At 57.3% G+C, this 22,566-nt stretch overlaps 2 protein-coding genes across 3 annotated transcripts; both read right to left on the bottom strand.

The window, feature by feature from the left end:
• Positions 1-3,639: 3,639 nt before the first annotated feature.
• Positions 3,640-12,660, bottom strand: CYTH2 (cytohesin 2). Of its 2 annotated transcripts, none has more exons than XM_047789890.1 (12): positions 12,439-12,660; positions 11,445-11,592; positions 11,280-11,346; positions 9,933-10,051; positions 8,658-8,738; positions 8,112-8,224; positions 7,854-8,002; positions 7,284-7,395; positions 4,417-4,493; positions 4,250-4,321; positions 3,994-4,148; positions 3,640-3,903 (listed from the first exon to the last, which is right to left on the bottom strand). In XM_047789890.1, the coding sequence occupies exons 1-12, from the start codon at positions 12,455-12,457 to the stop codon at positions 3,816-3,818; spliced, it is 1,200 nt and encodes a 399-aa protein (XP_047645846.1). In that variant the 5' UTR covers positions 12,458-12,660; the 3' UTR covers positions 3,640-3,815. The 2 variants fall into 2 exon arrangements, with proteins under 2 accessions (XP_047645846.1, XP_047645845.1); XM_047789889.1 differs by lacking the exon at positions 12,439-12,660 and adding an exon at positions 11,900-12,074.
• A 2,768-nt stretch (positions 12,661-15,428) lies between these two features.
• KCNJ14 (potassium inwardly rectifying channel subfamily J member 14) lies at positions 15,429-20,863 on the bottom strand. The gene is made up of 2 exons (XM_047792257.1): positions 19,422-20,863; positions 15,429-17,414 (listed from the first exon to the last, which is right to left on the bottom strand). Exons 1-2 carry the CDS (start codon positions 20,121-20,123, stop codon positions 16,818-16,820), a joined length of 1,299 nt encoding a protein of 432 aa, XP_047648213.1. The 5' UTR covers positions 20,124-20,863; the 3' UTR covers positions 15,429-16,817.
• Positions 20,864-22,566: the final 1,703 nt, after the last annotated feature.

Here is a 22,566-nt window from a genome sequence, read left to right as displayed (position 1 = left end):
CTCGCCCAGCCCCGTGCCCCTCTTCCCCTCCTGTGTTTTCCCATCTCTCCAGCCGTCTTCCTCTCAGCCTCCTCCTTCCCATCCGATCCTATTTTTAGTTGAGTTCCTCCCACCTCCACCTTGCTTCTTGTCTGTGTCTCCTCGTTGCCTTCCTGTATAATGTCTCTATCACAGGTTTGGTTGTTTTTTTTGGGGGGGGGTTCTTTTGTCTTTTTAGGGCTGAACCCAAGGCATGTGGAGGTTCCCAGGCCAGGAGTCAAATCAGAGCTGCAGCTGTCAGCCTACATCACAGCCCCAGCAGTGCAGGATCCGAGCCACATCTGCGACCTACACCACAGCGCACAGCAATGCTGGATCCTTAACCTACAGGGTGAAGCCAGAGATCGAACCTGTGTCCTCATGGATACTAGTCAGGTTCATTACCACCAAGCCACAGTGGGAACTCCTGCCGCAGGTTTTTGTCTTGATTTCTTTCTCTCCCTTTGTCCTGGGCTCTTGACTGATTCTGTGTCTATCTTTCTTCCCCTCTGACTGGATCTGTCTTTGCATCTCTGACCTCCTGGCTTCACCCCGTCTCCAGTCACTTTGGGACCAGATCCATTTGCGTGTCTGGGGGTGTGGTTTGGATAAGGGGGGAAGTAAGGCATCTGGCGTGGGAACCCAGCTGGGACTTAGGAGTTGGGGTGCCGAGGGCGTCAGGGTCATGGGTACGTGGTCGGGGGCAGAGAAGGGGAGAGTGAGAGGATTAGGTTTTGCCTCTTTCCTTGGCCACCCCTGCTGGTAGGCTTGGCGGTTCTGGAACTGAACCCACCACTGCCCAGGGTGGGTACTGCATGGGACCCAGTCAGGTGAGGCGGGGAGAGCCCAGGCTCCCAGGTCTGAGGGAGGAGGGGGCTATTAGTTTGCTAGGGCTGCTGTAACAAAGTCCCACAAGTTGGGGGGCTTCAACCACAGGCATTTATTGTCTCCCAGTTCTGGAAGCTGGATGCTCAAGGTCACGGCGTTGGCAGGCTGGGCTCCTCCCAAGGGAGGATCTGTTCCAGGCCTGTTTCGTAGCTTCCAGCGGTTGCGGGCAATCTTTGGTGTTCCTGGGCTTACAGAAGCATCGCCACCGTCTCTGCCTTCATCGTCTCGTGGTTCATCCCCACGTGCGTGCCTCTGTGCCCTGAATGTCCCTTTGTAGCAGGACACCAGGCAAAGGGGATTAGGGCCCGTGTGCATGACCTCACCCCTACTAATGCCATCTGCAACAGTCCTATTTTGAAACAAGATCACATTCTGAGGTACGAGGGGTTAGAACTTCAGTATATGGATTTGCAGGGACACAGCTCAACCTGGAACATGGGGGTTGGGAGTTTGAGGTCCTGGGAGAGGAGGGAGCTGGGCGGCAGAGTTCTCCACCCTTGGGAGAAGACAGACTGGGGCCAAAACTGAAGCGCACGTCTGAGGTGACTGGGGTCTGATCTGAATGTTCCACTGGCATTTCTAGCCCACTTTGGCCCAAGTGGAACCACGGGTCTGCCCCCTAAAGCTCCTCCTTGGCCCTCTCAGTCCGTGACACTGCCCTTCATCAGCGGCTCAGGCCAGAGGCCCAGAGCGGACCCAGCCCTCAGCAAGTCCTGCCGGCTCCTCTGCCACAGTGACTCACGCGGGCCCAGGTCTCTCCACCTTCAGAACCACACCCTCTCAGGCCAGGATGACGGCACAGCCTCCTAACTTATCTCCTTGCTGCCGCCCCCGCGTCCCCCCAAATTACCTCCTGCAGCAGCCGGAGGCCCTTCCTACCACGTCAACCCCAACACATCACTCTCCTGCTTCCTGCCCTTCCTTGGATGCCTTCCTATCAGCTAAGGATGCATTCAAAGTCCTAACCTGGCTGTCCATGCCCCGAATGATCAGGCCCAGGCGTCCCCTTCCTTCTCCATCGCCCCCATCCCCCCCATACTGGGGATGTCAGTTATGCCAGAACAACATGCCTCTTCCTGCCTCTGCACACACTGTTCTTTCTGCCTGGGATGCTCTTCCGGGCATCTCCATCGAGCCAGGTACCTCCCCGCACACAGTACCTACAGTTCAGCACCTACGGGTCATTCCATAAAAGGGAGCAACACAGGCTGAGACCCTCTCCCGACCTAGGGATCTCGTTTCCCATAACTTTCTTGAGTCAATGACTCCATTTCCAAGGAACCACTGGGAGTTGGGAACTCCACTTCCCATCAGCGCCTGGAGATGAGGTGGTCAGAGCCTCGGTTCCCAACCTGGGGAGAATCAGGCTAAGAAAAACCTGACAGCGGAGTCCTGAGAAACTACATCTCCCAGGAGGTCTCCAGAATGGCTCTCCTGACAGTGAGGCGGCCAGCACTGCACAGCTTGCTGGGAATTGTAGTCCAGCAATCTGGGGGTGGAAGACCCCACCTTCGAGGGTGGCAGTGTTGTTACAGTGCTAAGGGGCCTTTGCCCCAGATGTCTGTGGCCAGGAGGCAAGGCTGAGATCCAGGCCTTTCGGGATCCTCCACACCCCACTGGGAGCACTCGACAGTTAGGGGTTCGACCCCTCAGGGACAGAGGACAGAGCACGGGGAGTAACTGCAGTTCTGGATGCCCTGGGGCAACAGCTTCCCTTCCAGCGGCTTCTTGGTCCAGGGCCTGCCTGGAGTTGTTTCTTGTACCAAAGCCTCCTCACCTGCAGACCTGGACGAAGGAGGGAGACGCAGGGTCTCCCAACACCCCTCTCGAGATCATGTGCTTTTGTTCTTTGGGGATACCATGCATACCCCTAACTGGAAGGCAACGGGGGACAGGCCTGGACCTGGGGCTCAGGGGACCCTACCCTCCAAGGAGGCAGTCCTCACACTTCTGGAGGCTGTCAGATTCCTGGGAAAGGAGATGGTAGAAAAACGCAGGTTCTCAGCGCTCTCCCTGCCCGCTGTAAAATGGCCTCCGAAGGAGGGTCCTCTAGTGACTGAGAAACGGGGTTCGACTGGCCTAGAGCCCTGCCCTTCTGGCCCCAAAGCCCTGCCGCGTCTGTACTGGTCCCAACCCCTTTCTGACACAACTGACCGCCTGCCCAGCCCTCTGAGCAAGCCTTCCCGTTGGCTGAACCCAATCCCCAGGCCTTCTCTCTTCTTTTTTCCAGATTCACCCTCCCCACAACCTCCCAGAGCAGTTCCTCTTTGGAAATCCTCCAGGTCTGGTTTCCCCCAAAGCATAAGCCCAGCCCACCAGACACCACACGTCGTTCCTCAAAGACCACAAGCCCGCGAGAGCAGCAGTGGGACCACATCGGCCTGGCTCCTGGCTCTCAAGAGCCACCGAGAATGAGCGTCAGACCTCGTCCCCCCGCCCGGCCCGGCGTACCTGCGGGCTCAGCACCCAGCGGTTCTAACTCCACGCTCACTCCAGGCACGTTCAACTTCTGTCTTCACTCCACCTCCGCAGGCTAAGCGCGCAACCAAAACCCAGCCATCCTGGGGTTGGAGAGGCCCCGTGGGGCTACACAGCACCCTCTCCCCACCTGCTATGAGAGCCACCGAACCATCAGCGTTCCTGGCCCTGGGCACGGATGAAAGCTGCCGGGCCAGCTCCACCAAGCACCTTAGCTCCATCAACCCCGAGAAATGAGGGGGTCCGCAGACCACGAGTGGTTAAATAATTAATAAGATTACCAATGGCGTGTTAATTACAAATAACGAGAGAGGAGCTAGAGATGATGGATCTTCCAAACGGGGAACCAGGATCCACAGCCCCGGGGCCCAGGGGTCCGGCCACCCGGGCGGGGCAGCTCCGTAATAAATAATGGAGTTGGGGGCAGGGGGTCAGGGCTGCTCCTGCTTCTTCTTGACAGAAATCCGCTTCTTCCTTGCCGCCAACATCTCATAGAAGGGGTCCACGCTCACAGCGGCCCTGGGGAAGGGGCGGGATCCCAGGGTGAGGGCTGAGGCGTCGGGGCGCAGCCCCCCAACCCTCCCGAGGTCTCCGGAGGCCCAGGCTCACTGGATGGACTTGATCCACTCGTCCTTCTCCTCCTGCGTGGGGGCGGAGATCCGGTACACCATGTGGTTGCCCTCAACCACCCGGCCATCTGCCTCCGTCTTGCAGGCTTTGATTAGCTGCCCCTTGTTGTTGGGGATGTACAGCTCGAAGCAGTTCTGGGGAGACACGGGAGAGAGGCAGGGCAGCAGGGAAGAGCCGGCCCTGGGGCCAGAGGTGCTCCCCCGCGGCGGCAGGACGGGGACAGGGAGGGTCTTACTGGTTTCCGGGGGTCGTCCACCTCGCGGATGCTCAGATTCTCCAGCGGGATGATGCCTCGGGGCTCTTTGTCCTGACCCAAAGAGGGTGGGCAGACTCAGACCTCCCTCCCCAGCCTCCCCGGAAGCCCCGCCCCAGCCCCGCCCCGCCCACCGGCCCCGCCCTCACCGTAGTGTATTCAAAGTAGTAGAGGCAGTTGTCAGTGAGGATAAACCAGCGGCGCTTCCACGTCTTCACCCGGCCCCCTGGAAGGGAAGGGGGGGAGGGGGCCTGGGCTCAACGGGGGGGACGGGGCCTCTGGGAGGGCGGGGAGGGCGGGAGAGACAGAGCCGAGCGGGAAGGTGGCCTAGGACAGAGCGTGGGAAGACAGACAAGCAGGGACAGGCGTGTCGTGTTGGGGGACCCCGGGAACCGGCCCACCCCCAGCGTGGGGCTCTACACTCTCTAAGGCTGTCCGTCGACCCGGGGCCCGGGAGTCCGAGCCCCCAGCCCCCCTCACATGGGCAGCCCCCTCCCCTTGTGTCCTGCCCGGGACAGACCTTGTACCTACCTCCTGGGGCAGACAGCGAGAAAGCAGGCAGGACCAGGCGAGAAGGGAAGGCGGAGGAAGGGGGTGCCCCGCGAGCCGCAGGGTGGGCGAGGGAAGGGGTGCACAGGGGGTGGCCCAGAGAGAGACAGGAACAGCAGAGAGACAGGCAGGGAGGGAGGCAGGGAGGGAGGGAGAGAGAGGGAAGAAAACCAGTTACATCCACATGAGGGGGGACCCCTGCTGGACCCCCTCCCTCCCGGGAAGGCCAAGGATCCGGAGCCGCACTGAGGCCAATCGGCTTATTCCCCGGGACGCATCCGAGGCCAAAGGGGGTCCTCCACTGCCAAGGTGAAGAGGTCTCGACCAGGAGGTCATCCCCACAAGGCTGAAGACAAAACTCCCCAGTCCTTGGGTCAGGGTGGGTGCGGGGGACTCACATTCAGGGGAGTACAAACCAGCTGTGTGACTTTAGGACAGCTACTTGCCCTCTCTGGACTCCAATGTGGAGACCCACTCCAGGCCATACCTTCCTGCTTCAAAGTGACCTGCTTCTGGCCTCCCTGTGGTCCCCAAAGGATTAAACAGCAGCAATAACGACTTTGACTAACCGTCTTTGTGGGTATGACCACCACCACCGAGTCCCTTTCCCATTTCAGTGTTTTAAGAGGTGCTTTTTTTTTTTTAATGACCTTGTGATGACCTGGCCAGAGATCTGGATCCAAGGCCACCTCTGCCCTGCGGGCTGCTGGACAGTGGCCGAGCTGCGATTTCCTTATCTAAGAAATAGGAAGGATTCCTGCTGACAGGAGCGGTCTGGAGGGGAACCAGCCCCTCCTGCTTTTCTTTCCACCCCCTCGCCGCCAGGGGCGCCACTTGGCCTTCCTTGAAGAATCGAAACTGGCCCCAGACCCCTAGGACCCGTGAGCCTCTCTGGAGCTGATGCAGATAGATCATCAGCCAGCATGGGGCCTGGGAAGAGTGACTGGCATTCTTTATGCCCCTGTTGCCAGAGAAGGGACTCCTCAATCTGAGAGCACAGCTGGGGGGAAGAGGGTGCTGAAAGGGGTGGGTGGTGAGACCTGAAGGGAGCAAAGCCCTGCTTTGACCCCCTGCTTGGGGCTAGAAGCTTCCTCTGCCGAGCCGCCCCCCCCCCCCGTCCCCGGCTCCACCCCCTCACTGTCCAGGCTCACAGTCTCCACTGCCTACATTGGATGGTAATTCCTCGCCAGAGTCTCTGCCTCTCTGAAACAGCCGTTCTCCGCTTCCCTATTAAAAACCCGGCGGGACCAACTATTACCAGACACGGCTCCGAGCCAGCAGCTCTCAACCTTGGCCAGCACTGGAACCCCTGGGGCTTTCGACATGATGGATGGCCTGTCCTGCACAGGAGCCTGACTTCACGGGTCTGTGACCTGGTTACTGCGGTTTTCAGAGCTCCCAGGGGGAATCTCCAGGCAGCCGGGGGTTAAGAGCCACTCCAATCCTCAGACAACTGCACCTACAGGACCTCTGCTAAGCGACCTTGAACTTGCTGATGCCCCATTCTCTAAAGGTGGATGGACCCCCGCCCCATCTGCCCCATTCTGGTGTTCTGGATTCATCTGAGCCAGCCAGGATGGTCCCCTTCCCACCAGGAACCAATCCAGCCAGCTGAGAGGTCCAGGGGGCACGCTGCCCAGGTTTCCTCCCTCTGCAGGCTCTTTTCTGCCTCCTGTGGGCAGTGTTCTGCCTTTTTTTTTGTCTTTTTTTTTTTTTCTTAAGGCCGAACCTGCAGCACATGGAGGTCCCCAAGCTAGGGGTCTAATCGGAGGTGTAGCTGCCAGCCTACACCACAGCCACGGCAACACCAGATCTGAGCCTCGTCTGTGACCTACACACACAGCTCATGGCAACACCGGATCCTTAACCCAATGAGCAAGGCCAGGGATCAAACACGCAACCTCATGGATACCAGTCAGATTTGTTTCTGCTGAGCTCAGGTGACAACTCCTGGGCCGTGTTCTGGGCAGGTACACCACCTCTGGAGCAGCCACCTTGCTGCTGGGCTGATGAGGAGGCAGCAGATGGTGGGGGCAGACTCGATGGTCTCCCAGTGGGTCTAGCCTGGAACCTGATTCCCCGCCAAGTGAGCCAAGAGGCACCTGGGCACCCCGGCCCCTTGGGTTGTTTTCTGCTCCCTGAGAGCATCATGAGCGAACCCTCCTCCAGAGGGGGACCGTGCTGCCGGCATCTCGACTGTGCCCTCAGGGCTGGACCAGGGCCTGGCCTAGGGGAGGGCTTCCTGAAGGACAGGCGGGCAGCCAGAAGGGGTTAGTGGGCCCTGAACGTGTGCCCGGCAGGGCCCGGCACACAGGCCTGATCGTCTTTTTGGGTGTGGAGACTGGAGGTTCAGAGAGGTCAAATCACTGGCCTAAGGTCACACAGTGGGCAGGTGCGAAAGCTGAGTCCAGAGCCCGGGGCCCAGCAGCCTCCCGCCCTGCAGAGGCAGAGTCAGGAGGGGACGTACCCAGCTTGAGGAGCCAGCCCTCCCGGTCCGGGTTGAAGAAGGTGTGAGTCAGATCGTTGCCGTCGTCCTCAGGAATCTTGAACGGCTCGTTTCGGATGCTGTCGTAGAGGTTCTGAGAGGCCAAGGAGCAGTCAGTGACTCCAGGCTCCAGGGACCAGCCCGGGGCTACCTGGCAGTGGGGAGGGGGCTCCAGCAGCCCGGGCACCACTGAGACCTGGGGTGGGAGGGCCCCCAAGGGAGCAGGAGAGGAGCCCGGGGACGAAAGGGAAGCAGAAGACAGAAGACTGGAGGGAGCTCCGAGGAGAGAAAGATGCTGAGACAGACACGGCAGGAGCTGCTGAGGACGGCGACACAGGGACAGACCAGGCCACCGAAAGAGCCAGCAGGCCCGTGAGCGACAGAAACAGGAAACAGAGAGATGAAGACGGGCAGCCAGATGGGAGGAAAGAGAAGCGGCGGCCAGGCGGGCGTGAGCACACACACCATCCGCGGGCGATGGTGTTCCCGGCAGGAGGCCGGGCAGGAAGAGGGACAGGGCTGGGGGGTCGGGGGACGGGAGGGCGACCTGACCCTGAGCAGCTCCTCGGGCAGGTCCCCGCCCTCATTGATGCCCCGGTTCATGGCCACGAAGCGCTCCAGGCCCGGCTTGTCCCGGACGTTGGGGTTGTGGAGGCTGGTGTTCAGCATGATCACAGCGAAGGACAGCACGTAGCACGTGTCTGCACCAGAGGCGGGAGGAGGTGACGCGGGCCTGTGGGGCCCCCGGGACCCAAGGGGGTCAAGCCCCCAGCTCCCTCCTCCCCAGGACCCGGGTGCCAGGGCCCCCACCTGTGGACTGGAAAACCCCGGGGTTGCACAGGCAGTAGCGCTGGGCAAAGGCTTCCATCATGCGGTCGATCTTCTGGGCCTCTCCAGGGAGACGGAAGCTCCAGAGAAATTGCCTGCGTCAGAGAGGAGCTGGGTATGGATGCAGTCCCTGGGACAGGAACTGGCCAAGGAGGGCTCCATACGTGGGGCAGACCTGACCGCTGAGTATTGGCCATGAAACTTTGGGGGGATTTACATAGTGACAGCCTCTTTCTTTCTACCAATGTTGTTCAACAGGTCTGATGGCTGATAGGGGCTTCTGCTACCATGTGGGAGGAGGGTCTGCAGAAAGCAATGCCCACTCTGTAGCAAAAACAAGCGAGAGAGAGGATGACAAGTTGCCCTTCATCATCTTTTGAACACCTGGATATAGCTATGCTTGAAGGAGGCGCTACCTTGGACTCTGGAGTCACGTGAGGCAATCCATTCCCTACTTTTCGTGCCCATTTTTGTTTGTAGAGCAAGCCGACAGGGACCTTCCTGCCCTTCCAACCCTGCCCTCCTCACCTGAGGGCCTGCACCAGATTGAGGTCGGTGAACTCGTGCAGATCCACAAAGGCATGGAGCACTGCCAGGTTCAACTCTTCCCTGGGAAGACAGGGACAAAGTCATGCACAGGAGGGGGTCTCCAGGGGTGGGTGGGAGTGGACAAGAGGCAAAGCACCGGGAGGCTGTGCCCCCTCTTCCGCACAGTGGCTGCCCCTGCAGGCAGTGAAAGTTCCGGCCGGGCCCCCCCACAGGCCTGGCACCTGGGCAGGGATACTCCGAACGCTCCTGGGGGGACCGCCTGCCGCAAGAACCCTGCTGTGGCTGGAATTCTGCAGAGCTGAGAGAAACGCAGCAAACACATGCTCCGCCAGCTTCCACAGATGCCCAGAGCCGGTGCCCCAGCCTGCAGACATTCACGGCCAGTCCCTGTGCACCCGAGAGGCTCACCAAACGACCCCCGTGATACCAGACATCCAACCGTCTCCACACACGCCCTCAGATCATGGACAATCCCCGGACAGGCAAAGATGACCCCCGCATCCCCCAGATGTCCAGACCGTCCCCAGGCACCCCCGAGGTCCCCAGTCTCTTCACTGCAGATATCCAGAAGGTTCCACACCCCCTAGAGGTCTGCACAATCCCTGTGATCCCAGACACTGATGGATGGTCCTGGGTACCGCAGCTGTTCAGGCGGTCTCCATCCCCCAGAACCTCACAGAAGGTCCCCAGGCACCCTGGGTGTCCAGACAGGTGCCGTATCCCAACATCCACGATGGTCCCCAGGTGCCCAGGTGTCCGTAAACCCCTGGGAACCCCAGACAGCCACAGATGGTCCCCACCCACTCCTGCCGATGTCTCAAGTACCCTACATTTCTAGGTGCTCCCCACACACCCTGGAGGGCCACATGGCCCTCACGCTCACGGATGTCCACGGGGCCCCCATGTTCCCCAGATATCCACCGGCAGCCCCCACACTTCCCGGCTGTCCACATGGTTCCCGTGCACGCCTGCAGTCTACACGTGCTTCGCATTCTCCCGCGACACTTGCAGGTGTTCTCAACTGTCTCCCGACATAAATGGATGGTCCCCCATGCAGTCCAGATGTCCACAAAGGTCCCCACGCCCCCCAGATGCTCGCAGATGGTCCCCAGGCTCCCCAGAAGGTCTCCGGCTCCCCCAGACCCGTGTCAGTTCCTTTTGCCAGTCCAGCCAGCTGGGCCTCTCCTCGGGAGGCGCTGGCAGCCCGAGGGCAAGAGCTGGGTGTGAGCGGTAGGGGTGGAGTGGGGGGCTCACCTCTCCCCCAGGTAGTCCCCGATAGCCGTCTTGTTCAGGCCTTCGCCCTTGTACAGGAAGCGGGCGATCTCCTCGGGGGTGTTCTGCAGAAGTTCATTCTCCACTAGGAACTGGATCCCCTGGTGGGCGGGGGTGGGGGCTGGGTCTCAGGGCCGGCGTGCTGGGCAGGCCACTTCCCACCACAGTCTCAGAACCCTCAGCCTCCGAACCCACCCCCCATGCCCAACAGAGCAGGGCTGAGTTTCATTTCCAAGCTTTGCCCAGGTCCGTACTTAGCATCATCCCTCCCACGTCATAGCCTTTCCCTGATTAATGCCAGCACCCCCCCCCCCAACGCCCCCCAGCCCAGCAGGGTCTGGCAAGGAACAGGAGCTCCAAAAATGTTTGTTGATTGACTGAACAAACTACAACTACTTCAGGCAAGAAGAATAAAGTGGGAGTTCCTGCTGTGGCACAACAGGATTAGCAGCATCTCTGCAGCACCAGGACACAGGTTTGATTCCCCAGCCTGGCACTGTGGGTTAAACGATCCGGCATTGCTGCAGCTGCAGCACTGGTTACAAGAGCGGCCTGGATCTGATCCATGGCCACATGCCCCAGGGCAGCCAAAAATGGAAAAGAAAAAAAAAAAAAGAAAAGAAAAAAGGAATAAAGTGGAAAACCATTAGTAGTCAAGTGCTGTGAGGGCCAGGCCTCAGGCCAGACTAGGGCTTTTTCTGGCTCTCCTGATGCCACGAGGATCCCCACTGTGGCTACACCTCACTCTGGATTGTGTATCCAGGTCTAGGGGCTCCTGGAGGGCAAGACAGGGTCAAAGTCTTCTCTGGCTCCCCGGCCTTGCCTAGCAAAGGGACGGGCCCCAGGCAGGCCTCAGAAAATGGGCATAAAATGAAAGAATGAATGGACAAACATTTTTCTTCCATCCGGGGAACACTAATTCATCCTTCAAACCTGACCTGAATACCCCCTCCTCAGGGAAGCCCTTTTTGATACCACCAAGCTTCCTGCTCTGAACGTCCATGGCCCTGGTACCTCTCTCTCTGTTACGGCACCTGTCAACCCTCCTTTGCTCATGTCCCTGTCCACATTCCCTGCCAGACTCAACTGAGTTCCTCCTGGGGACTCCAGATTACATCAGAAGTGGGTCCAGAAATATGAGCAAAAAGGGGAAGAGGACCTCCCATGCAGAGGATCAGGCACAAGCAAAAGTCAGGGGACAGAGGGACAGCCAATATCTGAATATAGGGATCAGGCCCGAGTCTGTCCACCACCACACCTCTGCCACATGGAGATGCCAGAATCCCTGTCTGTCTTCCTGGCTGATCCCAGCCCTGTGGTCCCAAGCACCTTTTTGGGGTCCATGTTGAACTTCTTCCTGCCCATAGCCATCTTCCGGTTCCGCTGCAAGGTCTTGCTGCAGGAGCAGAGAGTGCAGGATGGAGGGTCAATGCCTGTGCATCCCCGGCCCAAGCCAAGCCCCCTGACCCCCAGGATCCCGGCCCCAGCCCTCACCTGCCCTCATTGGCCTCCAGCCCCTCGACTTCGCTCATGGCTTCGCTGAGCTCCTCCCGCAGGCGCTGGATCTCCACCAGCAGCTCCTGCTTCCGCCGCCGGATGTTCTCCAGCTCCATCCGCTCCTCGGGAGTCAGGTCCGGGGGCTCTGGGGAAGAGGGTCGGGGGTGGGGGGGGTCAGTTCTGGGGACCCAAAACCCGGATGTCTGCCATCTGCGGGAGGACAGGGGTAGGGGTGGGGGATGGGCAGGACGTCTAGGTTCGGGGAGGATGAGGGTCCAGCCTCCTCCGTCTGCTGGAAGAAGGGGTTGGGGGCCTAGATTCCTCAATCCAGAGATGGGAGGGCTGGGAATCCAGACTCTTTAGTCCGGGGGTGGGGGAAGGGGACTGGGAGCCTCAACTCAGGTCTGCGGGGGGGCAAAAAAGGGCTGGAAGCTTGAGCTGCGGTCCATTACTTGACAGGGGGCTGAGGCCTTGGTTTTCTGCCTCCATTCTCGGCGAGGGAGCTGAGGGTCTGGGTGTCCGGACTCCTGGGTCCATGGAAAGTAACTATGGCAGGGGAAGCTAATGACAGCTGGCAAGAGTTAAGGAAGGGGGCGGGGCATCGGAAGCCCCCGCCCCCGCCTTAGCGGGCTCTCGGTAGGCCTCAAGATTTCTCCCCACCCCACCGCCCCCAGAAGCCCCCCTTCCCGCTCCCAGCAGGCACTGGGCTCGCCCGGCCCCTCCAGAGGGAATGGTTCCGCCCCGGGCCTCGCCTCCACCGCTCCATCCCACCCCCTCCCGCCGCCACCGGAAACAGGCTCGGCCCAAACAATGGCCTGGAACGCCCCAGTCTCCAGCCCCGCCGGAAGCGCGTCCCAGGCCCCACAAAAGCAAGGCGACGACGGGGCCGAAAGGCTCAGCAAGGCGCGCTACGGGGAGAACGTTCGAGGCGGAACCTTCGGGGCGAAACGCTCCATCCACTTGCAGCCGGCCCCGCCCCTCCCCGACTCACCATAGACACCGTCCTCCATGGCGGCTAGGAAGGCCCGCGGGGAGTCCGGGGCGGTCCCGCCGGTCGGGCCTGGATCCGCGTTGGCCCGCGGGCTCGGGTGAGCCCGCTCAAACGCCCCGGGAGCCACCGCCGCCTCCTCAGCGCCAGTCCTCAGCGCTGAAAAGACTCTCCCTTCGCCTCCCAACCGCCCCGCCAGTAGGGACCGCCCCTCGTTTTGACACCGCCCAATCTACGGCGGGACTTTTCGCCTGCCCCGCCTCCGATACCAAAGGATCGCCCTCCACGGCCAATAGTCACACAAGGAGTAGATATAGCCGTGTCCGGCCGGAGGTAGACGGTCTGCGAGGCCAATCGGAATGCTGGCAGGGGACCGGGTCCCGCCCCCGAAACTAAAGAAAGCACTTGGCTGGCTTGCAAGCCAATGAGAAGCCTCGGAAAGGAGTTGCGTGAGAAGAGAGAGAGGAATACGCCTGCGCAAGGGCTGCGGGCTCTAGGATACCATTCAACTGAGCCCAGCCCCCACCAATACGTTGCTAGGGGGCGGTACCTTATTAGGCTTGTTGCCAGGGGGCGGGGCACAACCATTGGTTGTTTCTGTGAGTCACATCTCCTAGCAGGCACAGCTGGCTTTTGATCGCAGTGGTTGCCATGCAACCGAGAGCGGCATTGGCTCACCTTTCTTTGGACCTCCTTCCTCTAGGCACTGGCCCCTCCGATCTCTTACACCTTCCCATGGCCTCCCCATCAACCTCAGCCTCTTCATAGTCAAAGAGTGGTGAAACAAAAGACATTCTTTCTTCCAAATGCTACGCTTTTTGGTCCCTGTCTTGGAGAATGGGACAATAGGAGAAGGCCAGATACAGTGAAAACGTAGGCTCTGCCTTCCCAGAGCCGGCTGCCTCTCAATCTCCTCCCTCTCTCCCCCGAATTCCTCCCCTTATTTTAGCACCCTACACCACCCCGCCCCAGGACAACTCCCCTTTCCTCGGCATCCTCCCACCTCTCATTCCTCCCCCTTACTGTCCTCTCCAACCCGGCTCAGCTCACTTTCCCCTCCTCTCAAATTCTTGTTCTTAAACTCCTCCCTCCTCTCCGAGCCCTGCATATGAGGACATTTCCCCTCCCCCACCTCTCATTCCCTTTCCTTGCAGGCAAAACGGGTGCAGGGACCTGGTTCAGATGGAGAAACTGGGCAAAAACCGCCTCTTCCCCCGCTCCCCAGACCCTGTCATGGACAGATCCCTAATTGGGTCTGAGGTGCTGTCTGGGCCTGGTCCTCATTCAACGTCCCTGAGCCAGGCAGGTGGGGACAGATTCCCAGCCAGGACCTGGTTAAGCTGACAGATTAGACACGGACCTTCCTAATCCCCTCAATGACCTTTATGAGTGGCTCAAATCTGCCCTCCCCAGCGAGTGGAAACCCGGGTTGAGCCAGGCCCAATCCCACCCTCTCTCCTTCCAAACAGAACACTTTTTCTGTCCCTTTACCCTCAACTTAACACCCTTTTCATGCCTCTGTTTCCGTTGCCCCACAATACCTACCCCAACCATCCCGAGATGGGGGAGCAGCCAGCTAATTAATCCCATCCGGTTATTAGGTGGGGATTCAGAAGGATAAAGGGAGGTAGGAAAGCCGGAAGGGGGGACTGGAGTTGATGCAGCACCGGGACAGGCTGATGGGCAATGACAGTGCCTGCCCTCAATTCTGGGACACAGGGGTGGGAACGTGTCCTCCCTGGCACCGGCTCCTTTTGCAGCTGGCTCCCAGCCTGCTGGGCACTTAAGTAGATAACGGCATGGACAGGGGCCAGATCCAAGGACCCACACCCCAGAAGCACACTCCGAGACACATTGTTAGGGCTCCCAGTGATTGAATCTAGGGGACAGTCTCCCCCAAACACATACATTCCCCTGACATTCTGCATCCAGTGTTCCTGTGGCTGTGGCACAGGCTGGCAGCTGCAGCTGTGATTCGACCCTTAGCCTGGGAACTTCCATATGTCACCTGTGTGGCCCTAAAAAGAAAAGAAAAAAAAAGAAGTACCTCCCACTACACCCCCACCCCCAGCTGCAGCAGAGAGGAAGTGCTTCTGGCCATTAGCCGCAACTCACACTCCCCCTTGCCTGCGCATCAGCCGGACATCCAAGTTCAGATCCAGCCTCCGAGAGCATCTCCCATCCCACATGCCCTTGGAAGGCCAGGCCTTCTAGCCCCAGGAGAGCTCGGGAATCTCCAGTACCCTCAACCCCACCCCACCCTCAGCCAAGTAAGGAATCATCTTAGTGGAAAAGCCCTTGGAGAACTATGTGTTCCCACATCCCGATTTGACAGATGGGGCAACAGAGGAGAGGCGAGCGATTCACTCAAGGTCACAGTCGGTTGAGGCAGTGCTGGGATTTAGAGCAAAGTTTCCTGGATCCTGGCAAAGGTCTCTACTTAGCTCAAACTCAATTTGTGCCCTTTTTATTTATTTATTTTTTCATTTGTATGGCCACACCCCCTGCATGTGAAAGTTCCTGGGCCAGGGATTGACTCCAAGCTGCAGCTGAGACCTAAGCCACAGCTGCGGTGACACTGGATCTTCTAGCCCACTGTGCCGGGCTGGGGATCAAACCCTCGCCTCTGCAGTGACGCCAGCTGCTGCAGTCAGATTCTTTTTTTTTTTTTTTTGGCTTTTTGCCCTTTCTTGGGCCGCCTCTGCGGCATATGGAGGTTCCCGGGCTAGGGGTCGAATCGGAGCTGTAGCCGCCAGCCTACGCCAGAGCCACAGCAACTCAGGATCCGAGCCGCGTCTGCGACCTACACCACAGCTCACGGCAATGCCGGAACCCCGACCCACTGAGCAAGGGCAGGGATCGAACCCACAACCTCATATTTCCTAGTCGGATTCGTTAACCACTGCGCCACGACGGGAACTCCTGCAGTCAGATTCTTAACCCACTGCAACACCTTAGAAACTCCAAGCTCACTTTCTAATCTTTCTTAGGAACCACAGGAAAAAACAGATATCTTTATTTATATTATTTATATATATAATACACATATGTATAACATCTTTAAGAAATAGACACATATCACTAGGTGGAAGATCCCAGAGCACTATAGATTCACCAGCCTCGGGCCTCTCCCTTCCCTTGCCAGTAACTAGCCCTGTTCCCCACAGTGTCTTTCTGGGGTCCCCACCTTCTAGGTCAGCCCAGCAATGCGGCCTGTCAAATCCTGAATCCACCTGCTCGAACTGCTCAAGTTCTAGAAGTGGATTAGAACTTCCAGGTTTTGATCAGGGACAGCTCTGGATCCCTGGAGCCCTGATTCCTTTTGGCATTACAGAACCACCAAGAAGTCATCCATCCTCATCCGTATTCGCCACGGCCCTGGGCAAACCAGAACCAGCCAATCTCAGACGTCTAGAACCGTCCATGCTTCCTTGACGCTGATCAATCCAGAGCTGCAGACTCTTGGTTCCTTTGGATATTCTAGAATGGCACTTTTAAAAGACATAAAAACCAGTGGATCATTTAGAAACATGGATCATTCCCTCAGTTTGATGCTCTACAGCCAGTGGTCCGAAGTTAGCCAATATCAACAACTCCCAGTCTGCAACTTTAGTCCTGGTAGACCCACAGACACTCCATTGTTTTGTGCATTCTAGAAAGAGAACTCTAGTTTCTGGAGTAGTCCAACTCTTGGCTCAAAGCTGCCCGAGAATCACCAGAGCTTGCCTCTGTGGTCAATCTGGATTCACAGAATCTCAATTCTTGGATGTTTTGGAAGAACCAGGTCTTTTCTTGACTTGCAGTGAACATTCCATGTCATTGGTCCATCAAGATAGTCTTGACTTCTTGGGGCATTCCATAACTTTCCCTCCTTAGGGAAAAAAATGTCTAGAAAAAAAAAATGTTTTGCTATGTGGCTGGCTGAATCTAGAAGCAACAGTCCCTTGAATCTTAGGTCAATTCAGACCAACGAATTCTAGATCTCTGTTGCTGCTTGAGATCAGCTGACGCCCTCCCCCAGAGGCAGTCTAGAGCACTGTTTCAGGATCCTGCTTAACAAACCAAACTGGCCATCTAGAGGAATCTAGAATTACCAGTCCTTGCCTCTTGGGTGGTCCAGCATTCTGGATCCCTCATCTCTGGTGAGACTCCAGAATGGGGCTGACAAAGGGGTCTCGGGAGGGAGCGTGGAATTTGGAGGAATTAAGGTCTGGTACGTCCATGGTGGGTCCGCGAGCCAAGGCAGAATATCACCACCTAGTCCTTTACCCAGCAGGCCTGTTGGTCTCAGAAAACACCTGTTCCCATCCCAGGAGAGGACCCAATCTCTCCATCTTGCTACCACCGGGAAGGGGGTACAAATAGAGGGATGCCAGATTGCATCATGGGGGCAAGGTCAGCGCCAAGGTTGGTGTGAGTACTCGGGGGCTGGCAGCTCCATCTTCTGCCTCTGCCCCATCCCCCTCCGTGGCCTCCTCTTCCTCCTCTTCTTCCTGGCAGCAGCTCAGAGCAAGTTCATTCTCATAACAGAAGGCGGCCAGAGAGCCAGGGAAGCTTGACTTGGGGCTGTGGGAAGCCCGCTCAGCCCGTTCGTCCAGTTCCTTGGCGCTGCAGACAGGTGTCCCTGGGACCTCGTAAGTGCGATGGAAGTGGCGATAGTCGACCTCATACTGGGAGCCACGCTGGAAGAGGACTGGCTCAAAACGATGGCCCCAGAGCAGCTCACCAGGGAGGTAGGACGAACGACACTGTGTGGTCATAGCTGTGGCCTCAACCATGCCCTCGAGGATGACCACCAGCTCAAAGTCAGCCCGGGCCAGCTCGGCCCGTCCTAGTTCATACAGGGGACTGGCAGAGTCGATCTCGTGCACGATGGTGATGGGAGACACGAGGAAGATGCGATCGGTGCCACCATCAAAGCCCACGTCTACGTCCTGGTGGTCCAGCGGTATGTACTCACCCTCTGGGGTCACTCGAGGCTGCGGCAAAAGGTGGCCCAAGACAGACAGCAGGGAGCGCAGACATCAACGGAGGCAGAGACAGCGACAGTGAGAAAGAGCAGAGCAGAGACCAGCAGGGGTGCGGGGAGTACACAGACCCAGAGAGACGGGGTGGCGACCCAGAAAGAGAGGAGGACAGAGACCCAGAGAGAGGGAGACGGGGGTGCAGGGAAGGGGAGGATGGAGACCCAGAGCAAGGAGGGACGGAGACGCAGAGAGGGTTTGGGGATGGAAGCCCAAGTTAAGAGGAAGACAGGGGAGGGAAAGAGACAGGGATGGAGTCACATTGGCATAAGCCACAGAAATCAGCAAGGCAGAGACGGGGTTAAAGAGACACCGGAAGGTAAGAAGGACATCCAGCCAGCAAGCAAGTGGAGGAGGAGGAGAGGGATAGAAAAATGCCTTTCAATACACACCGGAGAAAAATAAACCAGGACGGCAATCTAGGTCCAACAGCCTATGTTCCACCACTGCCTCAGGCTAGCCCCTGGGCTATCCACCTGCGCCCCCAACCCCACCAACTCCATTCGCGTGTGCAGCCGAGTATTTGTGTGGGGTGGGGCCTAACCCCAGGCCAGGTATTGGCAATTTCACCCCACCTTACCCAATGGTTCCACACCCACCTCCCAGGCCAGGTCAGTGCCCCACAGGCTTCTGGGAGAGATGGTATCCCTCCTGGTCATGAATCCTCCTTTCTTTCTTTCTTTTTTTTTTTAACGAATCTTATTTTTATTTATTTATTTATATATTTTTTTGGTCTTTTTGCTATTTCTTGGGCCGCTCCCGCGGCATATGGAGATTCCCAGGCTAGGGGTCCAATCGGAGCTGTAGCCACCTGCCTACGCCAGAGCCACAGCAATTCGGGATCCGAGCTGCATCTGCAACCTACACCACAGCTCACGGCAACGCCGGATCGTTAACCAACTGAGCAAGGGCAGGGACCGAACCCGCAACCTCATGGTTCCTAGTCGGATGAATCCTCCTTTCTGAAGCAGGAGACAGAAGTGGGGGGTGAGCCCCCAGGGGCTCCTGGGAGTTGTAGTTCCCACCACCACTTGGTCCTCCCTCTCCCCCAAGTCCAGCCTCAGCCCAGGGTTCTTAAGTGTCCTGACTTGGGCAAGGGCAGCTACTGCGCCAGAATTTGTTTGGGCAGTTTGATCAAAATTCTAGAAACACTAAGTCACCTTCATCAGACGCGGGAGGGAGCCACTGCCCCAGGGCCCAACGGGAACTGTAGTTTTTTGTTTGTTTTGGTGTTCTGCTGAGAAGCTAACATTCAAGAGTTTCCCAAACCCTGCCCTGTACTTCTGTGAGCAGGAGGCAGGTGGGAGGGTCTGGGCCACTGAGGTGGAGAATGAAGTCTCCCACAACTGCTGCAGGACCCCGAGTCCAGTGGCCATGGAGAGTTGCTTTCCCTGGCTCTACAGGTATGAGCAGCCCCGCCACCCTCAGGCCTATATCACGCACAAGCTCATGGGGGCCTGGCCTCAGTCACAGGCCTCGCTCTGTACCGCAATATCTTCTGGGAAATGGAAACCTGAGCAGAGCAGTGGTTTACACCACCCACCAAACCACAAAGCCTCCTCAAAACACCCCAGATAGGCACTTTCCCTGCCCCCAGAGGCTTCTGGGAATTGTAGTTCAAGGCTTGGACCGTCCAGCTCTGATTTTCCCACAATTCCATAGGAGGTCCATCCTCAAGCCCCAGGAAGCTCTTTATGTCTCAAAATCTGTCTCAAGTCTATCCCCCCAGGAAGAAACGATAAGAGACCTCTCTCTCGGGGTTACAACTTCTACAATGGCTCGGGGAACCATCCTCAGCCCAGAAGGTGGGGGCGGAAGGGTCCAGGTCAGAGAGGCTGCTGGGAATTGTAGTCCAGGTTCCCTCCAGGCTCGACTCACCTGCCTCCTAGACCTACAATTCTCACCATCCCCGGGGGCACCTCCTCCCCTCAACCTTGTGGCTTCCGAGGGTGGGTCTCGCACCTGCAGCAGCTGCGCCCGCACGTGGGCCTCGACTAGGTGGCTGCGACGCAGGTTGCCGACGCGCCACATGAGGCAGAGGCGGCGGTCGCGTAGCGCCACGACGGCGTTCTCGCTGAAGACCAGCGTCTCGTTGCGCTTCTTGGGCTTGGCCATCTTGGCCATGACGGCGCCCACGACAAAGGCGTCCAGCACGCAGCCGGCGATGCACTGCAGCACCACAGCGGCCACGGCGGCCGGGCACTCCTCGGTGACGCTGCGCACGCCGTAGCCGATGGACGTCTGCGTCTCCAGCGCGAAGAGGAAAGCGGCCAGGAAGCTGGCCACCTGCGAGAAGCACGGCGCGGGCGGCGGCGGGGCGGCCAGGTCGCCGTGCAGGGAGGCGATGAGCCAGAAGGCCAGGCCGAAGAGCAGCCAGGAAGCGAGGAAGGAGCAGGAGAAAAGCAGGCACATCCAGCGCCAGCGCACGTCCACGCACGTGGTGAACAGGTCGCTCAGGTAGCGGGCGCCCTGGCCGCCCAGGTTCACGAAGCGCACGTTGCAGTGCCCGTCCTTCTTGACGAAGCGCCCGCGACGCCGCCCTACCGGCGACGGCGCCCACCCGTTGCGGCACAGCCCCGGCCCGGCCTCCTCCTCGTCGCGCGCCGGGTCGTCCCTCGGCTCCCGGGCGCCGCTGAGGCGACGCAGGGCCCTGGCCAGGCCCATTGGGCGGGGACACCCCCTCCACTTGGCCTAGCGGGGGGCGGGCGCCCCGAACCTGTGGGGACAAGAAACGGCGTGCCAGGTGTGCCACCACTTCAGGGGTGCCAGGAATGGGTGGGCTCATTGGCCTGGCATGCTCCCTGGGCTTTAGGGGCCTCATCTGGCAAATAGGTGGACAGATCGGAACTGCAGGGCACCAACAAGAAGAATAACAGGAGATACCTGTATAGTAACAATAGCAGCACAGCTATAGATGTAACAGCAATACTGTCGGTGTTACAGCAAGCGCTGCAGTAATTAGAGCGGACATTTATACAGCGCCAGACTCTGTCTTAAACACTTGTGAACTCCCATATCTGAGCCTCTGCAATGCACATTTTTATCCCCATTTTACAAATGAGAAAACTGAGGTACAGAACCGTCTGTCGAACTTGCCCAAGGTCATGGCTGAATAAGCTGGTGTTTGAGTGCTGGCCATCCAGCTCCAGAGTCCACGTTCATAAAGACAAAATGGTCACAGAAGAAGAGAACAAACTTATGGTTACCAAAGGGGAAAGGGAGTTGGGGGGTGGGTGGGTAGAGGATAAATTAGGAGTTTGGGATTGACAGACACACACTACTGCACATGAAGGAGACTTAAAAAGGACCTGCAACATAGCACAGGCAACTGTTTAATTCCCTGTAATGGACAAGATCTGAAAAAGGATGTATATATACACACATATGTAACTGAATCACTTTGCTGTACACCTGAAACTAATGCAACATTGGAAATCAACTACACTGCAATAAAAATGAATAAAAGAATGAAAGAACGAAAGACAAAGTGATAATTGCTGCTCACCATGGAGTCAGCGTGGAGAGATGAGCCTGGGCTCTGAGGTCACCCGTGGTTCAAAAGCTCAGAAAGCACAAGCAACAAAAGGAAATACATACATAACTTGAATTTCATCAAAATGAAAAACTTGTAGAGTTCCCACTGTGGTGCAATGGGATTGGCAGTCTCTGCAGCACCAGGACTCAGGTTTCATCCCTGGCTCAGCGCAACAGGTTGAAGAATCTGGTGTCACCACAGCTGTGGCTCTGATCTGATTCTGGGCCCAGGAACTCCATATGCTGTGGGGCGGCCAAAAAAGAAAAAGAGAAGAAAAACTTTTGTGCTTCCAAGGACTCTAAGATGAAAGTGAAAAGTCAGCCCACTAATGGAAAAACAGTTGCATAATTGTATCCAAGAAATTTGTATCTAAAACATGTAAGGAGCCCTTAGAAGTCAATAAGACAACCCAACTTTAAAACGGGCACAGGAGTTCCCATCGTGGTGCAGTGGTTAACGAATCGACTAGGAACCATGAGGTTTCGGGTTCGGTCCATGCCCTTGCTCAGTGGGTTAACGATCCGGTGTTGCCGTGAGCTGTGGTGTGGTGTAGGGCTCGGATCCCGCGTTGCTGTGGCTCTGGCATAGGCCAGTGGCTACAGATCCGATTCGACCCCTAGCCCGGGAACCTCCATATGCCGTGGGAGCGGCCCAAAGAAATAGCAAAAAAAAAAAGACAAAACCACCAGCCATGAGGAGTTCTCGTCGTGGCTCAGCAGAAATGAATCCGACTAGTATCCATGAGGGCGCAGGTTCAATCCCTGGCCTCACTCAGTGGGTTGAGGATCTGGTGTTGCCATGACCTGGTCGCAGACGCAGCTCGGACCTGGAGTTGTTGTGGCTGTGGTGTAGTCTGGCAGCTGCAGTGCCAATTCGACCCCTAGCCTTGGGAACCTCCATGTGCCATGAGTGCGGCCCTAAAAATAAAATTTAAAAAAAAATCCACAATGAGATTACACTTTATGACCACTTAGGATGGCTGTGAAAATTGGAAAAAACAAAAACAGAAAAGCTCCAAGGATGAGGAGACAGTGGCACCCTCCTAAGCTACTGGTGGAATGAAAAGTGTGTAGCTGGTGTGGAAAATCGTCTGGCAGTTCCTTAAATGGGTAAACAGAGTTACCATATATCCCAGCAATTCCACCCCAGGTATGTACCTGAGAGAAATAAAAACAAGTGTCCACAGGTGTTCATAGAAGCATCATTCAACTACAGTCAAAAGATGGGAACAACCCAAATATCCGTCAATTGAGGGATGAATAAATAAAATGTGATATATCCACACAATGGAATACTACCCAGCAATAAAAAAAAAAAAAAATTAAGCAATAGATGCTACAACTTGGATGAACCTTGAAAACATCATGGTAAGTGAAAGACACAAAAGACCGTATATTATATATTTCCGTGAGTATGAAATAGCCAGAATGGGCAAATCTATACCCTGAGGAAGTAGAAGAGTGGTGCCCAGGACTGGGGAGATGGTGGGATTGGGGAGAGAGAGCCAGAGGAATGGTTTCTTATTGGGGTGATGAAAATGTCTAAAATTGATTGAGGGAGTTCCCTGGTGGC

This window comes from Phacochoerus africanus, chromosome 8 (genome assembly GCF_016906955.1).
Source record: "Phacochoerus africanus isolate WHEZ1 chromosome 8, ROS_Pafr_v1, whole genome shotgun sequence".
In the NCBI taxonomy this organism is placed as follows: Eukaryota; Metazoa; Chordata; class Mammalia; order Artiodactyla; family Suidae; genus Phacochoerus; species Phacochoerus africanus.
Note: the sequence above shows the minus strand (reverse complement) of the source record. Positions and strands in the feature narration are given on the sequence as shown.

Coding starts and splice junctions, on each gene's coding strand:
- CYTH2 (XM_047789889.1), bottom strand. CDS start 11,984: ATGGACCCAGGAGTCCGGACACCCAGACCCTCAGCTCCCTCGCCGAGA. Junction 8,225..8,657: donor AATCTGGTGCAGGCCCTCAG/GTGAGGAGGGCA, acceptor TCTCTGACGCAG/GCAATTTCTCTGGAGCTTCC. Junction 7,396..7,853: donor TGCCCGAGGAGCTGCTCAGG/GTCAGGTCGCCC, acceptor TTGGCCTCTCAG/AACCTCTACGACAGCATCCG.
- KCNJ14 (XM_047792257.1), bottom strand. CDS start 20,123: ATGGGCCTGGCCAGGGCCCTGCGTCGCCTCAGCGGCGCCCGGGAGCCG. Junction 17,415..19,421: donor TGCGGGCGCAGCTGCTGCAG/GTGCGAGACCCA, acceptor CTTTTGCCGCAG/CCTCGAGTGACCCCAGAGGG.